Source organism: Brassica oleracea, chromosome C2 (genome assembly GCF_000695525.1).
Source record: "Brassica oleracea var. oleracea cultivar TO1000 chromosome C2, BOL, whole genome shotgun sequence".
NCBI lineage: Eukaryota > Viridiplantae > Streptophyta > Magnoliopsida > Brassicales > Brassicaceae > Brassica > Brassica oleracea.
The window spans coordinates 8,768,706-8,793,943 of NC_027749.1; the positions used below are offsets into that span (position 1 = coordinate 8,768,706).

Here is a 25,238-nt window from a genome sequence, read left to right on the forward strand (position 1 = left end):
CGACAGCAATCCAACATGCACTCTCCCTTTGTCCAATTGCCTACCAGCTTTTGATTGTTGCATGCTATTTTGGTTAATAGAAAAAATTGCATTTAAATTTTTTAAATTGATATTTGTAATAAATTTACTTTTATTTTTTACTACTACTTCTAGTTTTTAAACTAACAAACTCGCATATCAAACATCCAACTTTATTTTGTTATGTGAAAATTATGGTAATATGAAAAAGCAATATACTAATGATGTGAAATTTATATGCCTCAGTTCATTCTCTTTAACCTAACTGTAACTGTAAGGGAAGCGTTCAAAGGTCGACATTTTGTTGTGATTCCTGATAATTAGAGCACATTTAATAGTGTTCTCGGTGGCTCGGAATCATAGGTAAATTTTTTAAAATTTTTTATTATTATTTATTTTGTCCGTTTAAAAAAAAAAAATTAAAAACGTAACCAATCGCGGATCGCCACGTGTCGTGGGACCCGCGAATAGTGTAAGGATTCACTATCAAACAGTCCTTAATTGAAGATTTTAGATACCCAATCCTTAATAAAATATGAACTCCACCAAATATCTTAATATTATTTTGTTAAGTATTCTAATCTAAAATACTCCGTTAGAGTTGCTCCTAGGCTTATAACTGAATTTGAATTGTGCCAAAAAAAAGGCTTATAATTGAATTAAATGGTTATGTTGGGCATATATAAGTTTTTGTTTTCCTTATAAAATTTCAAACTTAAACTTGGGCCTAAATGTGAAGCCCAAGCGATTGAGATGTAACAAATTTAATGGTTTATACATTTCTATCATACTCATACTCGATCAAAGACTACTATTGAGTTGAATTATGATGTTTTTAGTATTGGGAAGAAAATTTCAGTTCAGGCTGGCACAAGTGTGAAACTCAACTGGATTCGGATCGGCCACTTAGATTCACAGACTCTAAACAAATTACTATAAAACAAATTGACGACATCTTGCTATGCTTAGTTTGTACTAATTGTCTAACCTTTAATATGATTGTTAAAATTAGTTTATAAGCTATATTCTCTCTCTGTCGGTACATGCACACACACAAACCTCTTGGCAGTTGGCACTTAAAGTAAGATTCACATGGTCAAATGATAACATCTTTAACTAAAACGACCTTTGATTCGAAAAACACGCTATTTGATTATTAATTAGTAAACCCTTACTGAAAACTGATTAATTAGTGTTAAAAATATACTTATTGATAACAAGTAATAGAATTATTTTACATAAATTGTCCTTTGAGACTTTTCCTTGTTTGTTAATACTATAAGAGCCTAAGACCCATTGCATGCTTGTGTATGATTCATGCCTCTTATCTATCTATTCTACTCAATGCCGTTTCTTTATTAATAAGTATATCTTCACTTTTAGATCTATGATCATTTCTTTCTTTTTCTCTTCCAGGAAGTTTCACTATCCTTCTCGGCCAGGGAATGCCTATAATTCATACCGAAATAACCAATGTCCCAATTTAACTTGTTTAAATCACTTACCTTTCAACTTTCATATATCAACTTTATTCTTCTACTACTTAGTAAATTTTATATAGAAATTATAGCCTCGTTTCACATTTTCTAAATTATATTAAGTTAGTTCAAGGCTATATTTTCAGTTTCTGCATCATGTTAATTATAATACATAAATCCAGCTATAGATCACTTATGTATTGAGTGAGAAGTGGAAAGGAGGTCCAGATATTTATATATATAAATATGTTCTCGTTGTTGAGTGCTTAGCTTGAACCTATGGTTTCAATTTAAAGATATATGAAAAAGAGATGCAAGAGGGTCCAATCCATTGTTGTCAATAACTTTGTTTCACAATGGTTAACAAGTTAGCATATATTTGTGTATATGCATTTCCTCTCAGATAAATTCAATTAGTATTTTTTTGGAACACAATTTACTTTCATTAACATTAACTTTTTAGTATATAATAGCAAGAGAGAATTAGTCATCCTCTGTCCGCGAAAGCTTTCCTTATAAATGCAAGTATGTTAACTTTTAGTCTTTAACTCGTACTAAATGCAATTTTTACTCTCTTTTTTCCAACTAACTACACAGTATTTTCAAGTAAGCATAATAAACCAAAGCAATTGCGTCTAACTTATCCATGTTTTTAGTGCTACTTTAAATCGGAAAACAAAAAACTAATAAAACACAAATCCAATGTTCGGATTTCATGCTTTGATTCGATATAATAGAATCCAATGTATTAAATTTTTTGTTATTAAAACAGTAAAATAGTATCATATACAATTTTAATAGAGTAGTGGATTTTTTTTTTGAAACACTAATAGCATCTGCATTAATGAACCTTGAAGGGGATCATAACTTTAATTTTTTTTTATTATTATTATTTTTTTCCGTTTGATTTTTTTTTTTTAAATAAAAATAAAAAAAATAAGCGGACCAATCGCGGGCCACCACGTGGCGTGGGACCCGCGTTACAGTGATGAACCGAATTCATCCCAACGAACATACAAAGGGTGAGTTCGTAAAAATGAGAATATTATAATATTTTTTTTTTTGGAATGGTGTGAACCTGTGCATTGAACCTTCAATGCAGATGCTCTAATAGAGTAATGGATTAACACGATTAAACGAGTACTTGCCAATCAAAATGAAAGTTATTATTACTAATGGTAAAACGACATTATTGCATATACATGACAGAAAGTTGAGAGTACCCATCCATATCATTTTTGATATTATAAAAAGAAAATCTGTTCCAAGGATAATTACTTTGATCATGGCCCAAATCATTCCCACCCATGGAAAAGATGCTCATGCCATCAAACCTTTTTTCAAAAAATAAATAAAGGTTAGAACCCACATCAAACTAAAAAATTAAAGAAATTGACCATTTTCTTCTTTCAAACCAATAACATAAATATTTGATCAATCAACAAATCCTCAGCCTGCAAATCCTCAGAGCCAAAATCTTTGAATACAAAACTAAACAGTATGGAACTATCTCTAGCATTAACATCAACAGATCATCATCATCAGGTTAACAATAATCCATCACCTTCAGAAGCACATCCAGACACTATGGACTTTCTATCTCGAGAATGGTGTAATTTTGCTGTTCAGTCGCTTCAGCCCGACCATATTATCTACGACCGTTCCATTGTCCCCGTAGAGACATCAATCGCCAGGTTTCAAGGCGACTTAAGTCTTGTTCCTTGTGGTGTAAGTAGTAACCAGAGATTGTTTTTGTTTATTCCTGATTATTTCTTCAAGTTGCTTTGGTTAGTGTTTTTAATTAATGAAGATTGTGAAAATAGACGATGGATAAGAGTATGAAGATGGACGATCCAGATTTTAAGCCCTCGATGCCTTCATGGAAAACCAATGATGTCAAGGTAAACATATTATGTTGAACTTTTAATTTATTTCTAGAAAATTCATAATAACAATCAGAAAAATACATCTTCTTCTCTAATATGATTTGTTTGTTGTATGTATTTTCATAATTTTCAATATAAAATTATTTTTAAAAATGTGTACATCTTTTGTTAAGTTGTTTTTTAATGCACATACGATAAGTGATGGATATTTGGTTAATGTTTAATTTGATTGCTGGCACTGACATATAGAAACCGAATAAATTTGCCGTTAATAGAAGAAAACTTGAGAGATTATCTTATATTGACACATTTTTGTTGAATCATGTGAACAGTCATGGATATGGATGCAACAAGCAATGCATCCGGAATTGAGCTACGATGGCTTCTTCCGCAAGAAACTTGTAAAACCCTATTTTGCTATTTCGTTTCATTTGACTTTTAGATAATCATATTGGTTTTCTAAATCGAAACAATAATGGGACTGTAGAAACTTCCTTGGAAGATTACACCATCGATAAAGAAATGGTGGAAAGAGATTAAGGCCAAACGAAAGGAAGAAGTGAGGCTACAGAGAGCTGAAGTCCACGCCGCCGTTTCATTAGCCGGTCTGGCCGCCGCCCTCGCCGCGATAGCTTCAGAGAACGCGGGAAAAGACAGTGGAAATGGTCGACCAACAGCTAAAGAGACAGCCGTGGCTTCTGCAGCCGCTGTGGTGGCGGCACAGTGTGCTGAGATGGCAGAGACAATGGGAGCAAACAGAGACCAGCTCAGCACAATGATTGGTTCCGCTATGACTGGGACAAGTGTCAGTGAGATACTCACTCTCACTGCCTCAGCTACAACTTGTAAGAAGAAGATTTAAGTTTCTTTCCTTGTGTTTTTTCTTTAAGCATGCTCTGTTTCTGAGTCATTGGTGTTTGGTAAATAAAGCTTTGAGAGGTGCTGCGACGTTGAAAGCAAGAAGAAGTTGCAAGATCAACAGATTGAACGGCTCTGCGCCTGTGTTACCTATCGAAGACTCCTCTGATTTGCCTCCTGAATTTGACAAGAACACGTCCCTTCTTGCTCAAGGAACCGATCTCTTAGTTGAGAGACCAGATGGTATATAAATCCTCTGGTTTTCTTCTCTTAACTCCCCTGTTTTGTGGATAAGCTAAAGATATATGGCTATCTTTGGACTTCAACAGGTGATTTCAAGGTTAGGACAGTGTCTATGGTCTTAAACAAGGATGGAAAGGTCTGAATCTTGTACTAATCCTCATTACTCTTAACCAATCATGTTTATTAAACAATGTTTTGGGGTTTATTTTAGGTGATTCTCAAAATGAAGAAACATAACCTACTCAGGACTAAGAAAGAATGTATGAGCTAAGCTTCTTAATCCCTTAACTTAATCTTCAAGATAAGATTTATTAAACAATGTTTTGTTTGTCTTGTGTGCTAATTAGGTATTGTGACGAATGTTCATGTGGAGCTTTATAAAGATTCGGAGACTGAAGAGAACAACATAGAAGACACTTGTTATCTCATTGTCCTGAAGACGAACATAGGAGATATCAAACTAGACATGGCGGATGATTACGGTCGTTACAAGACATGGGTCACAACGATCCAACACATGCTCACTCTTTCTTGTTCTTCTTCATTCCATACAAATTACGATCTCACTTTCTACAACAAAAACTGAATTTTCTTTTACTTGTCATTGTTCTTCAGTTTCTCTATGTATTTTACTTTAATTTGCATGTTTTTATTTTATATCCTCCTCTACTTCTACTTTTTTTCTCTCGTTTTGATTTTATAATAATGCATAACAACTTGAGAACTTACGTTTCTTATACTCCACAGACATCAGCTAGCGTTCAAAGTAAAGTAACCTGAGATTTTAGAAGCATAAAATGCTCAATTGCCTTGAGGATCAAGTTAGATAAGTAGTGAGTCCTTAATTCAAATATTTCAAAGGCAACATGAAATGCAAGATAAAGTGGGAATTTAAAAATTTCTCTCTAGGGATACAACACATCTGCTACATTAGCAAATAACACAACACTGGAACTTGTAATCAGATCCTCATAAAGTTGCAACATTGAAAGAAAACTACGAATGTAAACAATTAAAACATTACACATACCTTCTATTAAAACCCTGCTTTGCTACCTTGGTTTTTGAAGGATAAACTACAGTGAGCAAGATTCGAACTTTTGAACATAAAAATATTGATCAGGCACCTCTCACTTATTTAATGATTCAAACCAAACTCAGCAAAATAGATTCGGAGATATTGGCTATATAAAGAAAATTGATCAGGCGCCTCACCAGCTACGTCATCCAGTACACATAAATTTCCTGAGAATACGCCAATCTGTTTGCTTTCAAGCAAGTCAGAGAACATAAAGCAGCCAGCTAAGAAGAAAATTTATAAATCGAAGGAGAGAAATATTTGTTGAGAAAAATTAATTCGGTTGAAACCAAAAAGCAAGAAGAAGAAGAAAAAGACAGTAGTTACATACATCACACATTCGGGATGAACCACCGAGCATCAAAGAACTTGTTAGTTGAAGCCATAAATGGTTCTACCTTGCGAGTAGCGAGACTGTAGATAAATATATGATCAGTGCCAAAACCGACACCACTACAATAGATAGAATTTGACTTGAATCCTTGAACATCTTTGGCAGAGACGGTGATTCCAAGGTCGAGGATCAAAGCCTGGTCGCCCAAAGAAGCCATTTCATCCCATTTGTTGGTGGCATGGTTCATCTTGTAGACGTAGAAGGTGCGGGAGGTTTTGTGGATATTGTATATTGTGACCAAGAGAGCCTCACCAGATGTAGTAACAGCAATCCTGTTGATTATGAAAGGGGACAAGAAACGAGGACGACGGTAGAAGGGATATGGAGGATGGGTTAGAGCAACAGGAGAGTCCCCAGAGAAGTCATAGATGTCAATGAAAGAAAGCCTAATATACATGTAGAGCATGAGGCCTTTGCATACAAAGTCGGTTAACCCAATAATCCGGACATGAAACATCCTCCAAACATTGTCTCCTTTCTTGGAGAAGAAAAGACGAGCCCCATGTGACCAAACCACTAAGTAATTTTTGCATCTTTCTTCTACCCACAAAACTGATTTTTCCCACTCGGATGAGAGGTCAGTGAGTACACTTTCTCTTCTGGGTTGTTGGTCGCCGATACAAAAACGTTTAGCCGAGAAGATATTGTCGCTTTTGCAGGACTCCAGAGGAGGTAGATTGATTCTGTCCCGGCTCAAGGGGTTTAGAATGTAAAGCTTGGGTCGACCGCCACGAACAAGATACATAAGGAGCCAGCTTCCGCAAGTGGCAATGCACCGACTCTGCGTGAACTCCACACCCAGGTTTCGACTTCTGTACACCAAACCTTTCTCCCCAGGATTCAACATGCGACAAGAATAGCCGTAAGATCTCTCGTAAGGGAAGAGAATCAGCCATGGGGTTTGATTCTGTTTTCGCACGCTTTGTCTAGATGCAGACAGCCATCCCGAGCAAACGGCCTTGGCTCGATTGAAATCGGTGGCGCTCAGTTTCTCCAACACCATCTGGATCACATCCAGACAAAGATTCGACCACTTCGCCGTCGCAGCTTCTTCGCGTTTACGGAGCTTCGGGCTACGCATCTCCATAAAATTGATTCCTGCTTAGCAATCACTCTACACAAATCTATATATACGACGAAATCAAACAGACTCCTAAATCTTCTAGGAAGAGACTCGTACAAAGCCTCGACCAGTTCGCCCCCGACATTGATGGACCAAAAGAGAAAAAAAAAAAAAAAAATCTATTGCCACTTATTTTAATGGAAAAATTTGCTTGGTAGCCAAATTTTGAATTAGCCAAATTTTAAATGGAAATTAAAAAATATATCATTAATTTTTACGTTATTAAGTAACTAGTTTTTATCTCATATTTTTTCTGGTTATATCCTCTTCACCGGCAAGTATCCGTTGAAAGAAAAAGAGAGTGCACAACGTCGTCACTTGGTGTTATGGATAAGAGTAAAGTACTATTATTTTCACCTCATGTAAATCAGCTAGATCAAACACTTATTTACTGCACATAAATAAATAAAAAATTAATAAAGAGTGTAATCCATATCACTCAAATAGTATATGAATCTTTTTTTTCTGTCATCAATTGTAGACTCATGCTGACTCTGTGAACCACATCTGGAGATCTTGATCCATGTAAATGACAAAAGACAGTTGTTTCTTGAAACTGCGTGCTAGACTATCTACCTTTGAGTTTTGTGTCCTTGGTACATAGATGATCTTTGATCTAATGAAACTTTCTCTCAGGGTCTTGATATCTTCCAAATAATTTGCAAATACTTGTCATTCTTCTGGTTCTCAAACCATCTTCACCAATTGAGAACAATCCGTTGCAAACGTAGCCTGAAATTGACGTAAGTTTTTCATACATTCCATTGTCCATAATAGAACTTCTATCTCCGCATGCAGAGGAGTGAGACAAGCCCAGAGATTCCTTGCCCCCAACAGCCCATCAAAACCTTATAAAGTACTGAGCCAACCTTGTCCTGAGAAAGTATCATTCTCCTTCCGAGAGTCATATGTGAAGCACCATCTTCCTGGGATCGATGGAAGGGTTGTAGGCTCGACCGGTAATATTCTTCTGTTTTCCTTTAGTACATGTGTCTCAGCCTAAAGTGTGACTTTGTTTCTGCCAATTTGGACGTATCTCGAGGATCCATATCAAAATTACTAAAAACTTTACTATTCTTTCCTTTTCAGATATACCATAATATTCATGCAAACTGATGATCCTCCATCTGCGGGAAGACTCGCCAAAAGAGATGATCCACATTGTTGAAGAGGGAGCTTGTGGGGAAAATAACTGGGTTTGATGATATCTTAGAGAGAGCCCAAACCTGAAGTGCTGGAAAACATTTAAAAAACACATGGCTGATCGATTCATCATCCGCTTTACATCGTGCACAAAATATATCCCGTTGTATTCCTCGCGCTTTCAGATTCTTCTTTATTGCTATATACCTTGTCACTAATTGCCATAGAAAATGTTTCATTTTTGGAGGGCACCGTATTTTCCAACAGAACGTCTTCAATGCATCAAATGTAGGTCCAAACATTAAAGGTGGTCTTTCCCTATCTGGGTAGACCCGTTCTATCTGATATCCTGATTTAACCGTATACTTCCAATTATTTGTGAAATACCAGTCATCCCTGTCTACCATCTGGGTTCTACTCAGTGGTATGCTTTCTATGTTTTTCACATCTTGGGGATCCATCAAAGCCCGGAATGCCTGTGAGTTCCAGGTTCGCGAAGTAGAATCAATAAGAGAGCCCGCTGTTAAGTCTGGATAAAAATTGTGTTGATTTTTATTTGATGGTCTCGGGCGAGTGGTTAGGAGCCATGGGTCATTCCATACAGATATAGATGATCCTGATCCCACCCTTTTAATTAGTCCTTTGCTAAACAGAGATCTAGCAGAAACAATACTTTGCCAGCCATATGACGAAGAGTATGAACGAATCGGTTCCAAGGGTGAGGCGTTCCTGTAATACCGACCTTTGAAAACTCGAACAAATAAAGTATTTGGCCTCTCTATCAGACGCCATAACTGTTTACCGAACATCGTTGTATTGAAATCAGTGTTATCTTTAAATCCTAAACCTTCGTCCTCTTTATTTACACATATTTTATCCCATGATTTCAGTACATGCCTCTTGTGTTTCTTCCTAGACTCCACCAGAATTGTGCAACCGCGCTTGTCAGTTTTTTGCGGTTGTCTTAGGTAAACGATAGCAAGACATGACATGATTTGGTAATGCCGTAACCACCGATTTTATAATTACTTCCTTTCCTCCTTTTGTGAGAAAATTAAATGTCCAACCATTAACTCTATTATTTAGCCGGTCCTGCACAAAGATAAAAACTTGTATTTTAGATCCCTCCAAACTTTCTGGAAGACCTAGATAGGATCCCACGCCTCCAATATTCTGGATTCCTAAAATATCTCGTAACTCATGTTTAAACGATTCCTCAATTGTGTGCCCAAATTGAATGGAGGATTTATCAAAATTTATAAGTTGACCGGATACTACCTCATATTTTTTTCAATATCCTGAGAATAGTTTGACACTCTTCTTTTTGAACCTTACAAAATAAAAGACTATCGTTCGCAAATAGCAAATGAGATAGGTGTCGTTTTCTCTCCGCCTTTTCGTAAGCCTCAATATACAAAATAAATAAATAATTAGATAAAGGATCCCCTTGTCGTAAAAATAATATAATATAATTATCAAAAAACATATTGAAAATAAGATAAGTTTCATATATATTGTGTTGCTATTTGGAAACAATATTTTTATTACAACAGTTAAAAAATTAAGATACCAAATAATTTATAATTATTATTTGAAAATTGAATTTGCTGATTTGTCATCTTATCCATAATTTTAGGTATTTTTACTTATTTATCATGTTTTTATTTGATCAAAAAAAAAATCATGTTTTTATTAGGTTTTAGCTAAATTAGTTTTTGGGGAAATTACATGTTTACCACTTTCATGTTACTACTTTTCATTTTTACCACCACTAATGAAACATTTTCAAAAATACCCTCTTCATTAAGTGGCAAAAGACTTTTATGCCCTTATTATTTATATATATAGTAAATTATTATTTAAATAAAAAATACAAAAATAAAAAATAAAAAATGAAAAAAATAAAAAATAGAAAAATATAAAAATATGAAATATAAAATATTAAAAAATAAAAAAATATAAAAAAATAAAAAAATAAAAAAATATAAAAATAAAAAAATATAAATTTTTTTTATGTTTTCGAAATATACTTTTTCAAATTCAAACTTTTTTATAAAATTTATTTTTTCGAATTTATTTTAAATTTCTTTTTGAAAAACGAAAATTATGTTTGAAATTATTTTTTAAATTTTTTATATATTTTTTAAGTATTTATATATTTATTAGAATCATAAATTTTACATTGCAAAAACCCTACCCCACCCGTCAACTCTAAACCCTAAGTCTATATTAGTTAACCCTAAGGGTATAATTGTATTTTACCTTTCATTAAAAGTGAGGGTAAAAGTGGTTAGTGTAAACATGAAAAGTGGTACTATGAATGTGGTATTTATGGCAATTTTCCTTAGTTTTTAGTTGAGTTACTAATTTATTAATTTAAAACAAAATACCCTTAATAATATTAATTTATATGTTATATTAAATATTTAGTTAGTTTTTTTTATTTGTCATATTTTGAATAGGTTTTATACTTTTAGTTGGGTTATTGATTTATTATTAGTTTCTAACTTATTCACTAATTTATTAATTTAAACAATACCTTTAATGAGTTTTATACATAATTAAAAACTAATTTTATTTAATAATATTAAATTTATATCTTATATTAAATATTTTATTATAAAATAATATAATATAATTATCAAAAAACATATTAAAAGTAAGATAAGTTATATATATATATATATATTGTGTTGTTATCTAGAAACAATATTTTTATTATAACAGTTAAAAAATTAAGATACCAAATAATTTATAGTTAAATATAGTATTAGTCATGAAACAACATTTAAAAAAAGATATTTCTAAACTATTTCTAAGATATTAGTATTTTGTAACATATATTTTGATGTTTGATCTATGAAAAAATATTCAGCAATATATCAATATTTTGATGTTTGATTTAACTATTTGAAAACATAAATAAAAACTTATTATGTTGGTTTTAAATTAGTAAGACAAAAACTAATAAGAAGATTATGCCCGCAAGTTATACGTATATATATACTACTAATTATAAAAATTAGTGAGTAAGAAAGAAAGATGTAGATAAACACAAAATAAATACATGAATTTATCTTTTCTTTTTCAAATTTTTTTTCCATTTATTGTTTTGAGATAATTTTATAATATTAATTTGTAATCAGATAAATAATGAATTATATTTTAATTACAGTTTAATTAACATTATTTATAAAAACTAATGATCTAGTTCTAAAATTGTGGAGAATGTGACAAATAAGCAAATTCACTTCTCAAATAATACTATAGATATGTTGATGAAATTATGAACCCTAAACCCTAAACTCTAATGTAAGCCATAAACTCAAATATAAACTATAAACCCTAATCACTAAACTATAAACCCACATATAAACCCTAAACTCAAATAGAATAGAACAAAATAAATAGCATTGTATATATTGATGAAATTATGAAATGTCTATGATTCCATGGAATAAGTTAATGCTGACCCTAACTATAACCACTCACCTTCTAAATATTAAAACCTAAACCCTAAATCCTAAACCCAAATATCAACATAAGAAAATTACAAACTATATTTTTAAACAAAATAGAACAATCTTTAGTAATTGTCAAGTGGAATGGAACATGATAAAATAGAATTTTCAAGTGGAATGGAACATAATAAAATTGTCAATGGAATGGAATAGTATTGCAACCGTGACTTACAGTAGTTAAAAGTATTTTCCGCAAAACGAAAGTCGAATTGGCAAAAGTTCGGTTATATCGGTACCGAACCTAGAATTGCTCGTCGCATATGTAGATTTTTGAATCTCCGATGCTTCCCGTCCATCACCGCCAAAGCCTTTGCAAATAATCTTCTCCTTCACAAAGCTATTATGGATCTACCAAATAAAAAATAATTTGCAAAAGGTATGTGAATGTTGGAGGGCCACAAATTATTTTGTTGTTAATAATTAATAATGGAAACTGTTTTTGTTTGTAGTTTTGCCGGTAGGATAGAACGATAAAATGACAATACTATATAAAAGCCACACCATGTATCTAATCTAGTAAAACATAGTCTTAATTTTTATCTACTTAAACATTTTGTCATTAACTTTTCGACCTATTCATATCTCAGTAGAGATAAATGTAACATCCCTTAACTTTTAGACCTATTTTTATTTCCAATATTTTTGTTATTAACTACCATATATCTTCTTCTTCATCGGCAGTTACTATGCGTGAGAGTCAGGGTCCACCGTGCCGTTGCACCAGATCTACGTCGATGATGATGTCTTGGACAGATGATAATCCGGGGAGACGGTTTTACCGATGCGAAGAACATGGATTTGTGACCTGGGAAGACAAAGAGATGCCCTGAGGATGGCAGAAAGATAGCTTGTTGGAGGCTAGAGACCAGATCTGCCGATACCGACACGAGGTGAGAATCCTACATGAGTCTCTTCGAGAAGCCAGACAGCAGCTGAATCGAGAGCATTCACTACAATCAGTTGATTACTCTGCGAATCTCGCCTCTACTCACGAGCTCTTAAATCAGGAAGTCCTTAAACGTGAGAAGATTCTTCGCCACATGTTCGAAGTCTCTTGGGGAGGATTCATTGTGGTTACAGCTACAATCATCTACATGCTCAAATAGTAGATTGCCAGATCCGTCCATTGTTATATCCATGTTTAAGCTTTTGCCTTCAATAAATGTGTCTAGTTCTCGCTAAAATCCTATCTTTTGCTATGATTAATGTTTGATAATGTAATGTTTCTCCCCTAGGTTACCTAATTATGCTTGTCAGTTTGTAATATTGAACTCATCTAATATAACACTAATGTTGTAAGATTATAATTGTGGATGCAGAACTCATTAGATATCTCGCTTAGATATTACAGTACATACTAAAACGAGGTACTTTGTATAATTATGGGTGTGACACCCCCGATCATAGATGAAATGACACCGTCATTATTCCCCGAAGGTCGATCCGAGGTTCCCAGAATACTTCCGATCACCTTAGATCAACAAACTGAGAACACCGACGCTCCTATCGGATATTACTCTAGGCTTTTCAACCCGACAAGCAATACTCGATAGTTGGTTTGTCCCGGACAAGGATTAATATCATGTGAGAACTAGTAGTTTATAAAACATCCTTTATACCTTATTTATTTACTTTAAACATTTTACAAACCATTATAGTTTTATCCTGCGGCCTATCGCCCAACAACGTTTTACAGTAAATATACATCAAAAGGTTCGTTGCAAGGACAACGAAAACTACCGCTGATTACGCCGTTCCTTCTAGTCCAAAAGAGAAGAATGTCTCCCGCCTAATGGTTACCTGCACACATGAATGAGTCGTGAGTAACAAATACTCAGTGAATCTAGAATCACACATAACAAATCAACACAAGCAATCACAATAATGCATTAGTATGATCATTCAAGTACTAGTACATAATCACTATGAATCTCTTCCTATACATCGCTCCATATCACCCGCCCTTAACTCATAATATATATATATATATATATATTTATAGCATATGCTAAATCCGAAACCACAAAAGGTTAAGAGCTTAGCGGGTAATAAAAATAATTAAAAATAATTAAAATTCATCTCCTTCGGATAATCACTTGATGAACACCCGACACTGGATCGTCACCCAGTACACGGCCCTAGTCTGCAATACCGTAACTTCGTGTCTTCGTACAACTTGAAACGTTACGTGAACCACGTACGAACAAGTGACGGCTCTTCGTATAATACGGGGATATTTAAGTAATGTGTATTGACTAAGACTTCATATGATTATTACTTCCATGAATTATTAACTATATGAATGCATATATAATTAGTACTTGGGAACAAGTACTAAGTTATAGATAAACCTCCATGAACACTTAAGAAAATTTCCTAAGAGTTAACATGAGTTGAACACTTCAAGAATAATTAGATAACACTTAATCATTCGTGACTATTCACTGCAGCTAAATCATGCTACACTCATACATGATTTATTCATCCAACTGCCTAGACTCACCTTGATTCAAGTCTTGAAACCAAATTTAAGAAGGCTTGAAACTGATCTCGAATGAGCTGAAACGATCCTGAGAATGGACAAGGTTCATGACGGTTAATAAGGTTCTCTGATCACCACATCCAAACCACTTTACTACAGCTTACCAAAACAACTAGAAGGGTTGATCTTGGCTGAACACTCCTCTCAAGCTAAGCTCACAATATGACTATCATTAAAATAGAAACAAAACTTGGTTCAGAACAGAGCAAGGCTGGTGATTTGATCTGATCAGCTTAATTACCTTTCTTCTTCCACACATCAACAACAACACAGCCTGGTTGAAGAAAACAACACCCAAAACTCTCTTGATTTTTTTTTTTTCCACAGCTTTTTCTTTCTATTAGCTCACATATCCGGTTATATATTAAACCGTTGGTTTAGCTTCCTTTTACTATACCAATGTCATATATATATGAAATAATGTAACTAACTTTTGGCTAAGAAGCTTTTGATTGAAAACATTCAATATGGTATCAGAGCCACTCTCAGCTTCTTCTCTTCGCGATTTCTCGAGCTGAATCTGTATTTCCATGGCGGCGAGCTGTTTTGAGCTACGATTGATCACTATTTTCATCAATCTCCTCGTTTTTCTGGAAATTCAACTCGTTTCGATTCTCTCGAGATTCTTGATTTCGATCTTCGGTGCTTGAGATAGTGATCTTGTTCGTTTCTTCTTTGCGTCTTCTCCAATCATGAGTTCTGCGGCTGCGAATCCTCAATTCTTGGATCATTACAAGAATCCATACTACTTGCATAGCTCCGATCATGCTGGATTGATTCTAGTCTCCGATCGTCTCTCTTCTGGTGCGGAGTTTCATTCCTGGAAGCGCTCGGTTCGTATGGCTTTGAATGTTCGTAACAAGCTTGGGTTCGTCGATGGTACGATTCCTAAACCCCCTGATAGTCATCGTGATGCTGGATCTTGGTCTCGTTGCAATGATATGGTCACTACTTGGATTATGAACTCTGTGTCTAAGAAGATTGCTCAGAGTCTTCTTTATATGCCTACTGCTGAATCAATTTGGAAGAATTTGTTGACTCGATTCAAGCAGGATGATGCACCTCGTGTATATGAGATTGAACAAAGCTTAAGCGCTATTCAACAAGGTTCCATGGATGTCACTACTTATTATACAGAGTTAGTGACTCTATGGGAGGAGTACAAGAACTTCATTGATCTACCGGTTTGTACCTGCGGTCACTGTGAATGTAATGCGGCTGTTCTATGGGAGAAATTACAGGAACGTAGTCGGGTGATGAAGTTTTTGATGGGACTTAATGAGGTGTATGATGGTACTCGTCGACAGATCTTGATGATTAAACCCATTCCTTCTCTTGAAGATGTCTGTAATATGATTACTCAGGATGAACGACAACGCAGTATTAAGCCTGCTGTGAAGAATGATGCGGTGGTCTTTCACACTGCTAGTTCTACATCTGAGATGACTGCTTCCTCAGAGGCTCCAGTACTTGCTGTGCAACATGGCTATCGTCCTAGGCAATGTCCTCTTTGTACTTACTGTGGTCAGTATGGTCATATTCTCCAGAAGTGCTTTATGATTCATGGATATCCTCCTGGACATCGCTTTCATGGACAGGCTCCACGAGGACAATCTTCCACAGCTTTGACTCCTAGAGGACAATACAGTCAAAGTGGCTTTCCTCGTCCTCAGAGTCAACCTCCGTCATCTCAGTATCCACCTTTGAACTCGGTTGCGAATGTAACAAGTGGACCGATGATGAGTACTCTTGAACCTTCTTCTCCTACTTTGGATGTAAACTGTATGAGTCAGGACCAAGTTCAGTACATCCTTCAACAGCTTCAAGCTTCGGTTCGTCCTCTAGAACCTGTAATTCAACATCAGACTGCTTCTATAACTGATCATAGACACATGGCTGCCCAATCATCCTCTGGTATAATACTTTCTTTATCCTCTAATCTCCGTTACGAACACAACACCCTTACATACAACCATCAATGTCTTTCTTCCCTTTATAACTCTTTGCCTAGTGGTTCTTGGATTATTGACAGTGGGGCTACGACGCATGTATGTTCTGACCTTGCCCGTTTTAGTGATCTCTCTACTGTCACTGGCGTTACAGTTTCTCTTCCTAATGGTCACAAAGAACCTATTAACCAAATAGGCAGTGTCATTGTTTCATCAACCATTACTCTGCATAATGTGCTTTATGTGCCATCATTTCGCTTTAATCTCATAAGTGTTCGTTGTTTACTTGTTAACAATCATGCGTCTGATCGCTTCTATGTTGAACATTGTTTGATTCAGGAATCTACTCAGGGATTGACGATTGGTAGAGGTTCTGTTCACAACAATCTTTATATTCTTGACACGCATATCTCTGCTTCTCCTTTGGGTGCTTCTGTGTTGGATGATGGCCACCTTTGGCATCAACGTCTTGGGCATACTTCAATGGCAAAATTACTTCATATTTCGGGTATTAAAACGTTTCCTAAGTCCTCAGTGTCTGCTGTTGATAATTGTCCTGTGTGTCCTCTAGCTAAGCAAAAGCGTTTACCATTTGTATCTCACAATAATATTTCTTCTACTCCTTTTGCTTTAGTTCATATGGATGTATGGGGTCCTTTCTCAGTAGAATCAACAGAGGGATATAGATATTTCTTAACAATAGTTGATGATTGTACTCGTGTAACATGGATTTACTTTCTCAGAAATAAGAGTGATGTTTCCACAGTTTTTCCTTCTTTCATTCAACATGTCCAAAGGCAATATAACTCTGTCATTAAATCTATTTGAACTGATAATGCTTCTGAGCTAGCCTTTAGTGATATAGTTCGTAAACATGGAATGGTTCATCAATTTTCGTGTGCTTATACTCCTCAACAGAAGTCTGTTGTTGAGCGTAAACATCAACATATCTTGAATGTGGCTAGAGCTTTGTTATTTCAATCTAGTGTTCCTTTGATATATTGGACTGATTGCATTTTAACGGCTGTGTTTCTCATTAACCGCACACCTTCGATATTACTTGACAAGAAAAGCCCTTATCAAAAACTTGTTTGTAAGCAACTTGATTACTCTTTCTTACGCTCATTTGGCTGTTTGTGTTATGTTTCGACTTTGGACAAAGATCGTCACAAATTTACTCCACGAGCTGATTCTTGTGTTTTTCTTGGCTATAGTTCTGGTTATAAAGGATATAAAGTCTTGAATATTGAAACACGACAAGTTTTTATTTCTCGAAATGTTGTTTTCAAAAAAGATATATTTCCATTTCATTCTCTTGAATCTTCTATTTCTCCTGATGATTTGTTTCCCAAGACTATTTTACCATTGTCTACTCCTGTTAGTTTAGACTATGTTCTTCAAGTCCATCCTGTTACTTTACCTGCATCATCTGCATCATCTTCATCATCTGCATTACCCACTGTCCCTATTATCAGAGGAACTGTACCATCGGTGACAGGACAGAGTCAGCTTCTTCGTACACGGCCACAACGAACTGCTCGTACTCCGAGTTATCTCTCTGAGTACCACTGTTCTTTCATTACTAAAACCTCTCTCCCTACTACTTCTTCTCTTTATCCCCTAGATTCTGTTCATACTTACTCTAACCTCAAACCATTGTATCAACATTTTCTTCTCTCTTATTCCATCGACCCTGAGCCTACAACCTTCAAGCAGGCTATGTTGTCACCAGAGTTTAGAGAAGCAACTAATGTTGAATTGCAGGCAATGGAGGCAAATCGAACTTGGGATGTTGTGTCTCTTCCTTCTGGAAAGAACGTTGTGGGTTGTAAGTGGGTTTTTACCACTAAATACAAAGCTGACGGGACTATCGAACGCCGTAAATCTCATCTCGTAGCGAAAGTCTACACTCAACAGGAGGGTGTTAACTATACTGTTACTTTCTCTCCTGTGGCCAAGTTAGCTTCTGTGAAGTTACTATTGGGTCTTGCAGCGGTTAAAGGACTGAATCTTACTCAGATGGATGTGTCTAACGCTTTTCTTCATAGTGCTTTGGATGAGGAGATATACATGAGTCTTCCTCAAAGATACACTCCTCCTCCTGGTACTCTCTTGCCGCCTAATCCTGTTTGTCGCTTGAATAAATCCATATATGGCTTGAAGCAGGCTTCACGACAATGGTACCATTGTCTTACTGCTGTTCTGTATGCTGCTGGCTATGTTCAGTCCCCATCTGATAACACATTGTTTGTTCGCCGTTTTGGCGGCTCATTTACTGCGATCCTCATCTATGTCGATGACATCATGATTGCTAGTAATGATGACTCTGCAGTGAAGCTGCTTAAAGACATGCTTCATAAAAATTTCAAGATCAAAGATTTGGGAGAGTTGCGCTTCTTCTTGGATCTTGAGATTGCTCGAACTGCAGCAGGCATCTCTGTCTCTCAACGCAAGTATGCTCTCAACCTTTTATCTGATACTGGTTTGTTGGGATGCAAGCCATCTTTCGTACCTATGGATCCTGTTGCCAAACTTAGTATCAAGTCAGGCACCCTTCTTCTTGATCCATCTGCATACAGAGCTTTGATAGGACGATTGTTGTATCTGACGATAACGAGACCTGATATCACCTACTCGGTTGAATCTTGCGCTATGTCAAGAATAATCCTGGTCAAGGATTGTTTTACTCTGCATCGTCTGAGCTTTGTCTCAATGCCTTTGCTGATTCAGATTGGGGAGCTTGTTCTGATAGTCATCGATCGATCACAGGTTATTGCGTCTATCTTGGCAGTTCATTGATAACATGGAAGTCTAAGAAACAAGATGTTATCAGTCGTAGCAGCACTGAAGCAGAGTATAGAAGCATGGCTCATGCGACTTGTGAATTGCTTTGGTTTCAACAACTACTCACCTTTCTTGGTATCCAAGTCACGACTGCAGCAAAGCTTTTCTGTGATAGTAAATCGGCAATTTACATTGCTACGAATCCCGTTTTCCATGAGAGAACTAAGCATGTGGAGATTGACTGTCACACAGTGCGTGATCAAGTCAAGAATGGTTTCCTCCGGTTGATGCATGTCACAAGTTCCAATCAACATGCTGACATACTCACGAAACCACTACAACCGGGTCCTTTCTCTTCCATTCTCCGCCTATGTCCACTTCAAGCCTCTTCACTCCGTCATCACCTTCTCTTCCTTCCGCTACTTCAGCTTGAGGGGGGCGTATTAGCTCACATATCCGGTTATATATTAAACCGTTGGTTTAGCTTCCTTTTACTATCCCAATGTCATATATATATGAACTAATGTAACTAACTTTTGGCTAAGAAGCTTTTGATTGAAAACATTCAATACTCTTCTTTCTCTCTTGAGTTCTCTAAAAATGCTCTCTGTTTTTTTTCTTTTGTTTCTCACGACAGGAGAGAAGAAAGTGGTGACTAATTATTTGATGGCTAAGTTGAGTTTCTTCTGATTACACAAGTCTTGGTGAGAATAAGACAGCTGGCTTTCTGATTCATAATCATCCACTAAGCAGCTCACTAATTCCTTCCTTTGAAGAAATCTCTCTCAGCCACATGATTTAATTTTAATTAATCCAGCTGACTATCATGTGCTGTTTAAATAATTAACTGAGAATGCAAGCAGCTGATTGAGATTGAGAGACACAAGCGAGAATCAAGAGGTCCTTTTTTTTTTGGGAAAATTGGAAAAATGGGACACTTTGAATTTTTATTTGTCACAATAGTATTTTTGATATTTTGGACAATTCTGGACATATTTTACCATTTTTTTATGGAAAAAATAGTAAACTGAATTTTAAAAATGTTAAAAAATATCAAAACTATTGGAAACATAAGTATGACAATATATATGTTTAAATTATTTTTTTTTTAAATGAATCATATTTTATTCCATCTTCTAGCTACAGTTACAATACTCATTCTAGTCATCTACTTAGTCTAGAAATCGGCTACTAATGTTTATACATAGATATATCTTTGGTATACAACGTAACCTATCTTTTCTTATATATTCTAACCAAAGCTAGGTTACGTTACGTTATAATCAAGAAAGATGTCTTTCTTATACCTTAGCTTGATAACAACATATAGCCACAATGCGTTGATATACCCTATCTATATTTGGAGCCATGATATGGTCTGTCTTTTACCTTATGTGGCGCCTAGGGAAGAATATGTTTCACATCTACTCTACCGTATTCTGACTTACATAGGTTATACATTCTACAGGAAATCCGAAAAATATGGAAACTTCCATAATCGGTTAAAGATGTTTCCTAAATGTAAACTAAATCTTCCCTAAATATCTCCAAGAATATTTTCTCCCACGTTTTTCTCCTTCTCCCACGATCTTTTGTCGTCGTTCTTTGTGTTTCTCTCTTCTTCATCCACATAATCATCTCTCTTTTCTCTATCAATACAACATGGTTCTAATCTATGTCAAATCGGGTGAATGGATGTGTAGTCGCGGTGATGACTGGAGTTTCGTGGTAGACAAAGAAAGGCGTGGTCGAATGGTAACATTAGCAACTACTACTACGTTGAAGCAGCTCAAGATAACGGTGTGTGAGGATTATGGGGTGGACCATAATGCCATTAATGCCGAGTTCAGTTATTCGTTGTTGAATCAAAAAGGGAATCCTCCAATTATTATCACCAATGATCGGCAAGCATCTAATTTTGTGGGCTATGCAAAGAGGGAATCGTCCACTACCTTGTGTGTGATGTTCTCTGTTTCTGGTGTAAATCAAAAGGAACGAGTCAATATCGATTTGAATAAGGAGCCTTGTGATTCAAGTAATGTTGAGGATGAAGAAGTTCCTGAGATAAATCGAGCAGAGTTTGTCAAGCCGTCAAAAGAGTCTTTTGTTAAAAGAACGGATGGTTGCGGTGCTTTAAGGAGTGAAAACATTGAACTTTGTCAAAACAATGGAGACAGTGATAAGGATGGTCGAGCTTGGAGAGGAGACTTCGTGAAGAAGGATCAAATTTTCACAAGTAAAGGGGTTCTGAAGGCAACAATGGAAATTTTGGCGATGAAGAATAATTTCGATTACACTGTTATCAAATCCACGAGAAAATGGTGGTATATTCGATGTAAGGATGCATTGTGCAACTGGACTGTGCGTGCAGATGGCTCGTCGATGGCTTTGTCGGTGAAGGCTCTCCAAGCTCAACTTCAACGCTGGCTTCCTTACGTGATTGTTTAAGCTCTGTCCGCATCTGCTCAAATGTCTCGGCCATCTGTTTCTGTATCCTTTGTTCCATTCCAGAGAAGTTGTGCTCAAACAACTGTGTCATAAAAGCCTTCATGTCTTCATTAAAAGGAGCTTGCTTTGCACCACTTGCGAGAACCTTATGCTTTCTCTTCTCCATACCACGATCGGGAAGCCTCTTTTTACCCCTCTTTGATCTAGAACCAACGTTTTTTGATCCTTTCGGAGTCTGAAAGTCGTCATCACTCTCGGCTGCTTCAACATTCACGCTTGCTTCATCATTCACAGCTGATTCGTCATCGAGAGATACAGAAATCACTTCATTTTCTTCAGTTTCCCAAACATGCTCACTAAAATCATGCCCCTTCTTTATCATCTCCATCAGAACCTTGATTATATCATCCTCCACATTATCATCTCTGCGAAACGCCTGAGCTTTGACAACATCATAATTTCCTGTCCATGAGATGTATGGGTAGATGTCATCCTACACAAGAAAAGGAAATACAGTTAGATACTAAATACTCATTTCAAACCGGAAGGAGTCGTCATAAATAGATAAAATTACCTTGGGTGTAATAACCTCCTCCAAGCGAATGATCTCCTCATATGACACATTCGCAGCTCCCATCCAGTTTATGCATCTAGGACCGTCCTTGAAACCCTTATCCAGCTTTTTTCCACAAAGCTTCCCAATTTTTGGTACCGCTTCCATTGCCCAAATCTGCAAGGCGTATCAGAAGCTATCCAAGACATAGCTAGTGGTCTTTTCCTTCAGTTGGGAACGATTTTTGGCTATTGATTTGCAGAGAAGGTCATAAGCAGCAACTCCCCAAGGATACCTTCGAACTCTGTCAAGATCCATGACCACCGCATTTAAGAAACACGCCAAATCGTTTTTTAAAAAAATCGAGCTTGAATGGAAGAACACTTCGATTTCGTTTAATATGAGAATCTATAGATGTAATCCAATACCTTATGTGAAGAGTTGTGAGATTGAGAAGCGAAATTGATGGAAGAACACTTCAAAAATTGATTTGACCCGACGAAGAGGAAGAACGATTCGCAGCCGTTGTGTCTTCAGTGAGATCGAAAAGGATGGTGACGGAGACGAGAGTAGAGACCACGGGCTGATGAAACACCGACGAAGAACAGAGCTTCTCACCGTTGAACCCTAAATCGCCGTGGGAGAGCGACGACTCTACGACGGAGAAGACAAGGAGAAAGGGGAATTAGGTTTGCGGCATCCCGCGTCTCCCCTTTTCCTATTTAGTGTTTTTTTTTTAATTTTTATAGATTTTAATTTTAACATTAAAATCTATTACGAAAATTATTATAATTTATAATTTAAATTCAACATAATTGGTAAATTAAGGGTACTTTGGTATTTTACAAGGTCTAAAATCCTATTTTCCTAAAATATCTTCTAGAAATCATAATGTGACAAATCCAAGTTCAAAGTGTCCTATACATATATGAAGGTCATTACAATGGGCCTGGTGAACTATATGGAAATCGAGTTAGCATTAATAGACAGCATTATTAAGACTAAATCTGATGATAAAACACGTGTGTTAAAAAATGACTTAGTAGACTAATCACGTAAAGCCAAATAATATGGTCTTGCAGATATTAATTCCATTAAGTAACATAATCGTTGCGTTATTTATTGATAACGTATTTGAAATTTGAAATAGGATTATTACTGTGCCATGCACGGTCAAATTGTAACCACATATTAAAATAATTTAAACCGATATCGATATCCACTTTCTGCTGTAACCTCTGACGCAAAACCCACTCTTCCAGATAACCCTACAAATCTACATTGCGTTTAACAATTACATCTAAATTGCGTCTCACTCAACAATTTGTTAGGGGCATTGAGGTAAAATAGCATACTTACCATGACCATATACCTAAATACAAATGATACGTGCATGGTCGCCTAATATAATGTCAACTCGTTATTAAGCAATGCAAATACTCTAAACCAATTAAATTATTATTGTTGTAGTCCAAATATCAATACTATTAAAATAGAAGCAATTTATATCTACTTACAAATAGTCTAGGTTGTACCATTATATTTAATTATATTTCCTATTATTTCTACTCATATCTAATTCAATTGTTAAATATACATCATACCTAAAATTAAGGAACTAACTAACTAATCTATTCTTTTTTAAACTAATGAATTTAATTTATATTAATTCGAAATTCAAATGACTAATCAATTATATTTCAGTTATTAATGTAATAAATAATTATATATATATATATATATCTATTCATTCGTATATATACAACTATATATTAATCCAAATGCAAAAAAAAAATGTTTAAAACCCTCACCAAATACATAAATATATAATTCTTATAGTTAGAGTATTAAAATATATATAAATATATATATTATAAAATAAATATTAATAGTAATTATATGATGAAACATGTTACTATTGATAGTTTAATGCATATATTTTTTACGGGTTACTCAAAAAGACATGTAATATATATATCAAATATAAACCAATTGAACAAATATATTAACACATATATATCATAAAACATTACATTCACATAAATCGAAGCCAGAGAGTAAGAGTCAATATTTTAATTGTTTAAAAATATAATTATATATATAAATTATAAAAATTAAGAACTAAATATAATAAAAATATATATCAAAATTAAAATAATAAATATTTACATTTCTAATGCGAATAATGAAATTAACTTTTAAATTTAAAATAAGCCATAGACAAAACATCAAAAAGTATCTAATAATATGTGAATAACAAAAGTAAACTAACTAAATAAACAATTATATTTTTTTTGCAAACGTAAATCATTAATTTGTAATAGACGTATACATATTATTGATGCTCAAATCTAATTTATTTTTAGTATGCATCCACTCAAATATTAATCCATTAACAAGATGGAATTTTAGTTGGACTAAAATTGTATTAAAATTGGAATATCAATTTCATAATATATTCACTATTCATCTGAACATTCATGAATATATATTACAATACTCTAAATATAATAATAAATCAAACCGGATTACATATTGGGTCATCTATCAGTTCAACTGATAACCAGATCTCGGGTTTTAGCGGTTGTTACGGGTTTTATAGAATTTTTAAATAACTGTTTTTTTAAAAACTAAAATGAATTACATATGAACCACCGAATTTGACAATTTAACTGCGGGTCGGATCGGATTTCAAAACATTGAATATAATTTTTTATTTGTAATATCTAAGTGTAGATACAATTAAAATACAAATTTATATCAAATAAATTTGGAATGTTTCGAAAATAATCTCGCGTTTTGAAAGCGCGGATCAAAATCTAGTCAAAGATTAATGCTTATACATTCTTGAAAAAATTGTTTTTAGTCCAAAAAAATACTAACATTATCGCTTTAGACTAATCTAGCATTTTTATGTTCTATTAGACTAATAATTTTCAAAATGACAACAATACCCTTAAATTATAAATTTTAATTGGTAATTAAAATTAATAAATCAAGATATTAATTTTTAATTCATAATTAAATATAGAGAAAAAGACAAAAATAGCACTAACTCAAGTTTATGTTCCCAAACTAGCACTCAAGGTCAAAAGTCACAAAAATAGCACTTAATGTTTTATCAAAAGTCACAAACTTAGGGTTTAGAGTTAAAGGGTGGGGTTTAGGATTTAGGGTTTAGGGTTTAGGGTTTAGAGTTTAGGGTTTAGGGTTTAGAGTT

At 34.8% G+C, this 25,238-nt stretch overlaps 3 protein-coding genes across 3 annotated transcripts; 1 reads left to right on the top strand and 2 right to left on the bottom strand.

The window, feature by feature from the left end:
• The first annotated feature begins 2,996 nt into the window (after positions 1-2,996).
• On the top strand, positions 2,997-5,143 carry LOC106325621 (VAN3-binding protein). The gene is made up of 8 exons (XM_013763666.1): positions 2,997-3,224; positions 3,320-3,397; positions 3,715-3,783; positions 3,870-4,227; positions 4,313-4,483; positions 4,570-4,619; positions 4,695-4,743; positions 4,831-5,143. Exons 1-8 carry the CDS (start codon positions 2,997-2,999, stop codon positions 5,067-5,069), a joined length of 1,242 nt encoding a protein of 413 aa, XP_013619120.1. The 3' UTR covers positions 5,070-5,143.
• A 232-nt stretch (positions 5,144-5,375) lies between these two features.
• On the bottom strand, positions 5,376-7,162 carry LOC106324902 (putative F-box protein At4g17565). Its single transcript, XM_013762905.1, has 2 exons — positions 5,893-7,162; positions 5,376-5,744 (listed from the first exon to the last, which is right to left on the bottom strand). Exon 1 carries the CDS (start codon positions 7,040-7,042, stop codon positions 5,894-5,896), a length of 1,149 nt encoding a protein of 382 aa, XP_013618359.1. The 5' UTR covers positions 7,043-7,162; the 3' UTR covers positions 5,376-5,744; position 5,893.
• A 14,320-nt stretch (positions 7,163-21,482) lies between these two features.
• On the bottom strand, positions 21,483-22,186 carry LOC106323367. The gene is made up of 3 exons (XM_013761506.1): positions 22,040-22,186; positions 21,611-21,958; positions 21,483-21,512 (listed from the first exon to the last, which is right to left on the bottom strand). Exons 1-3 carry the CDS (start codon positions 22,184-22,186, stop codon positions 21,483-21,485), a joined length of 525 nt encoding a protein of 174 aa, XP_013616960.1.
• Positions 22,187-25,238: the final 3,052 nt, after the last annotated feature.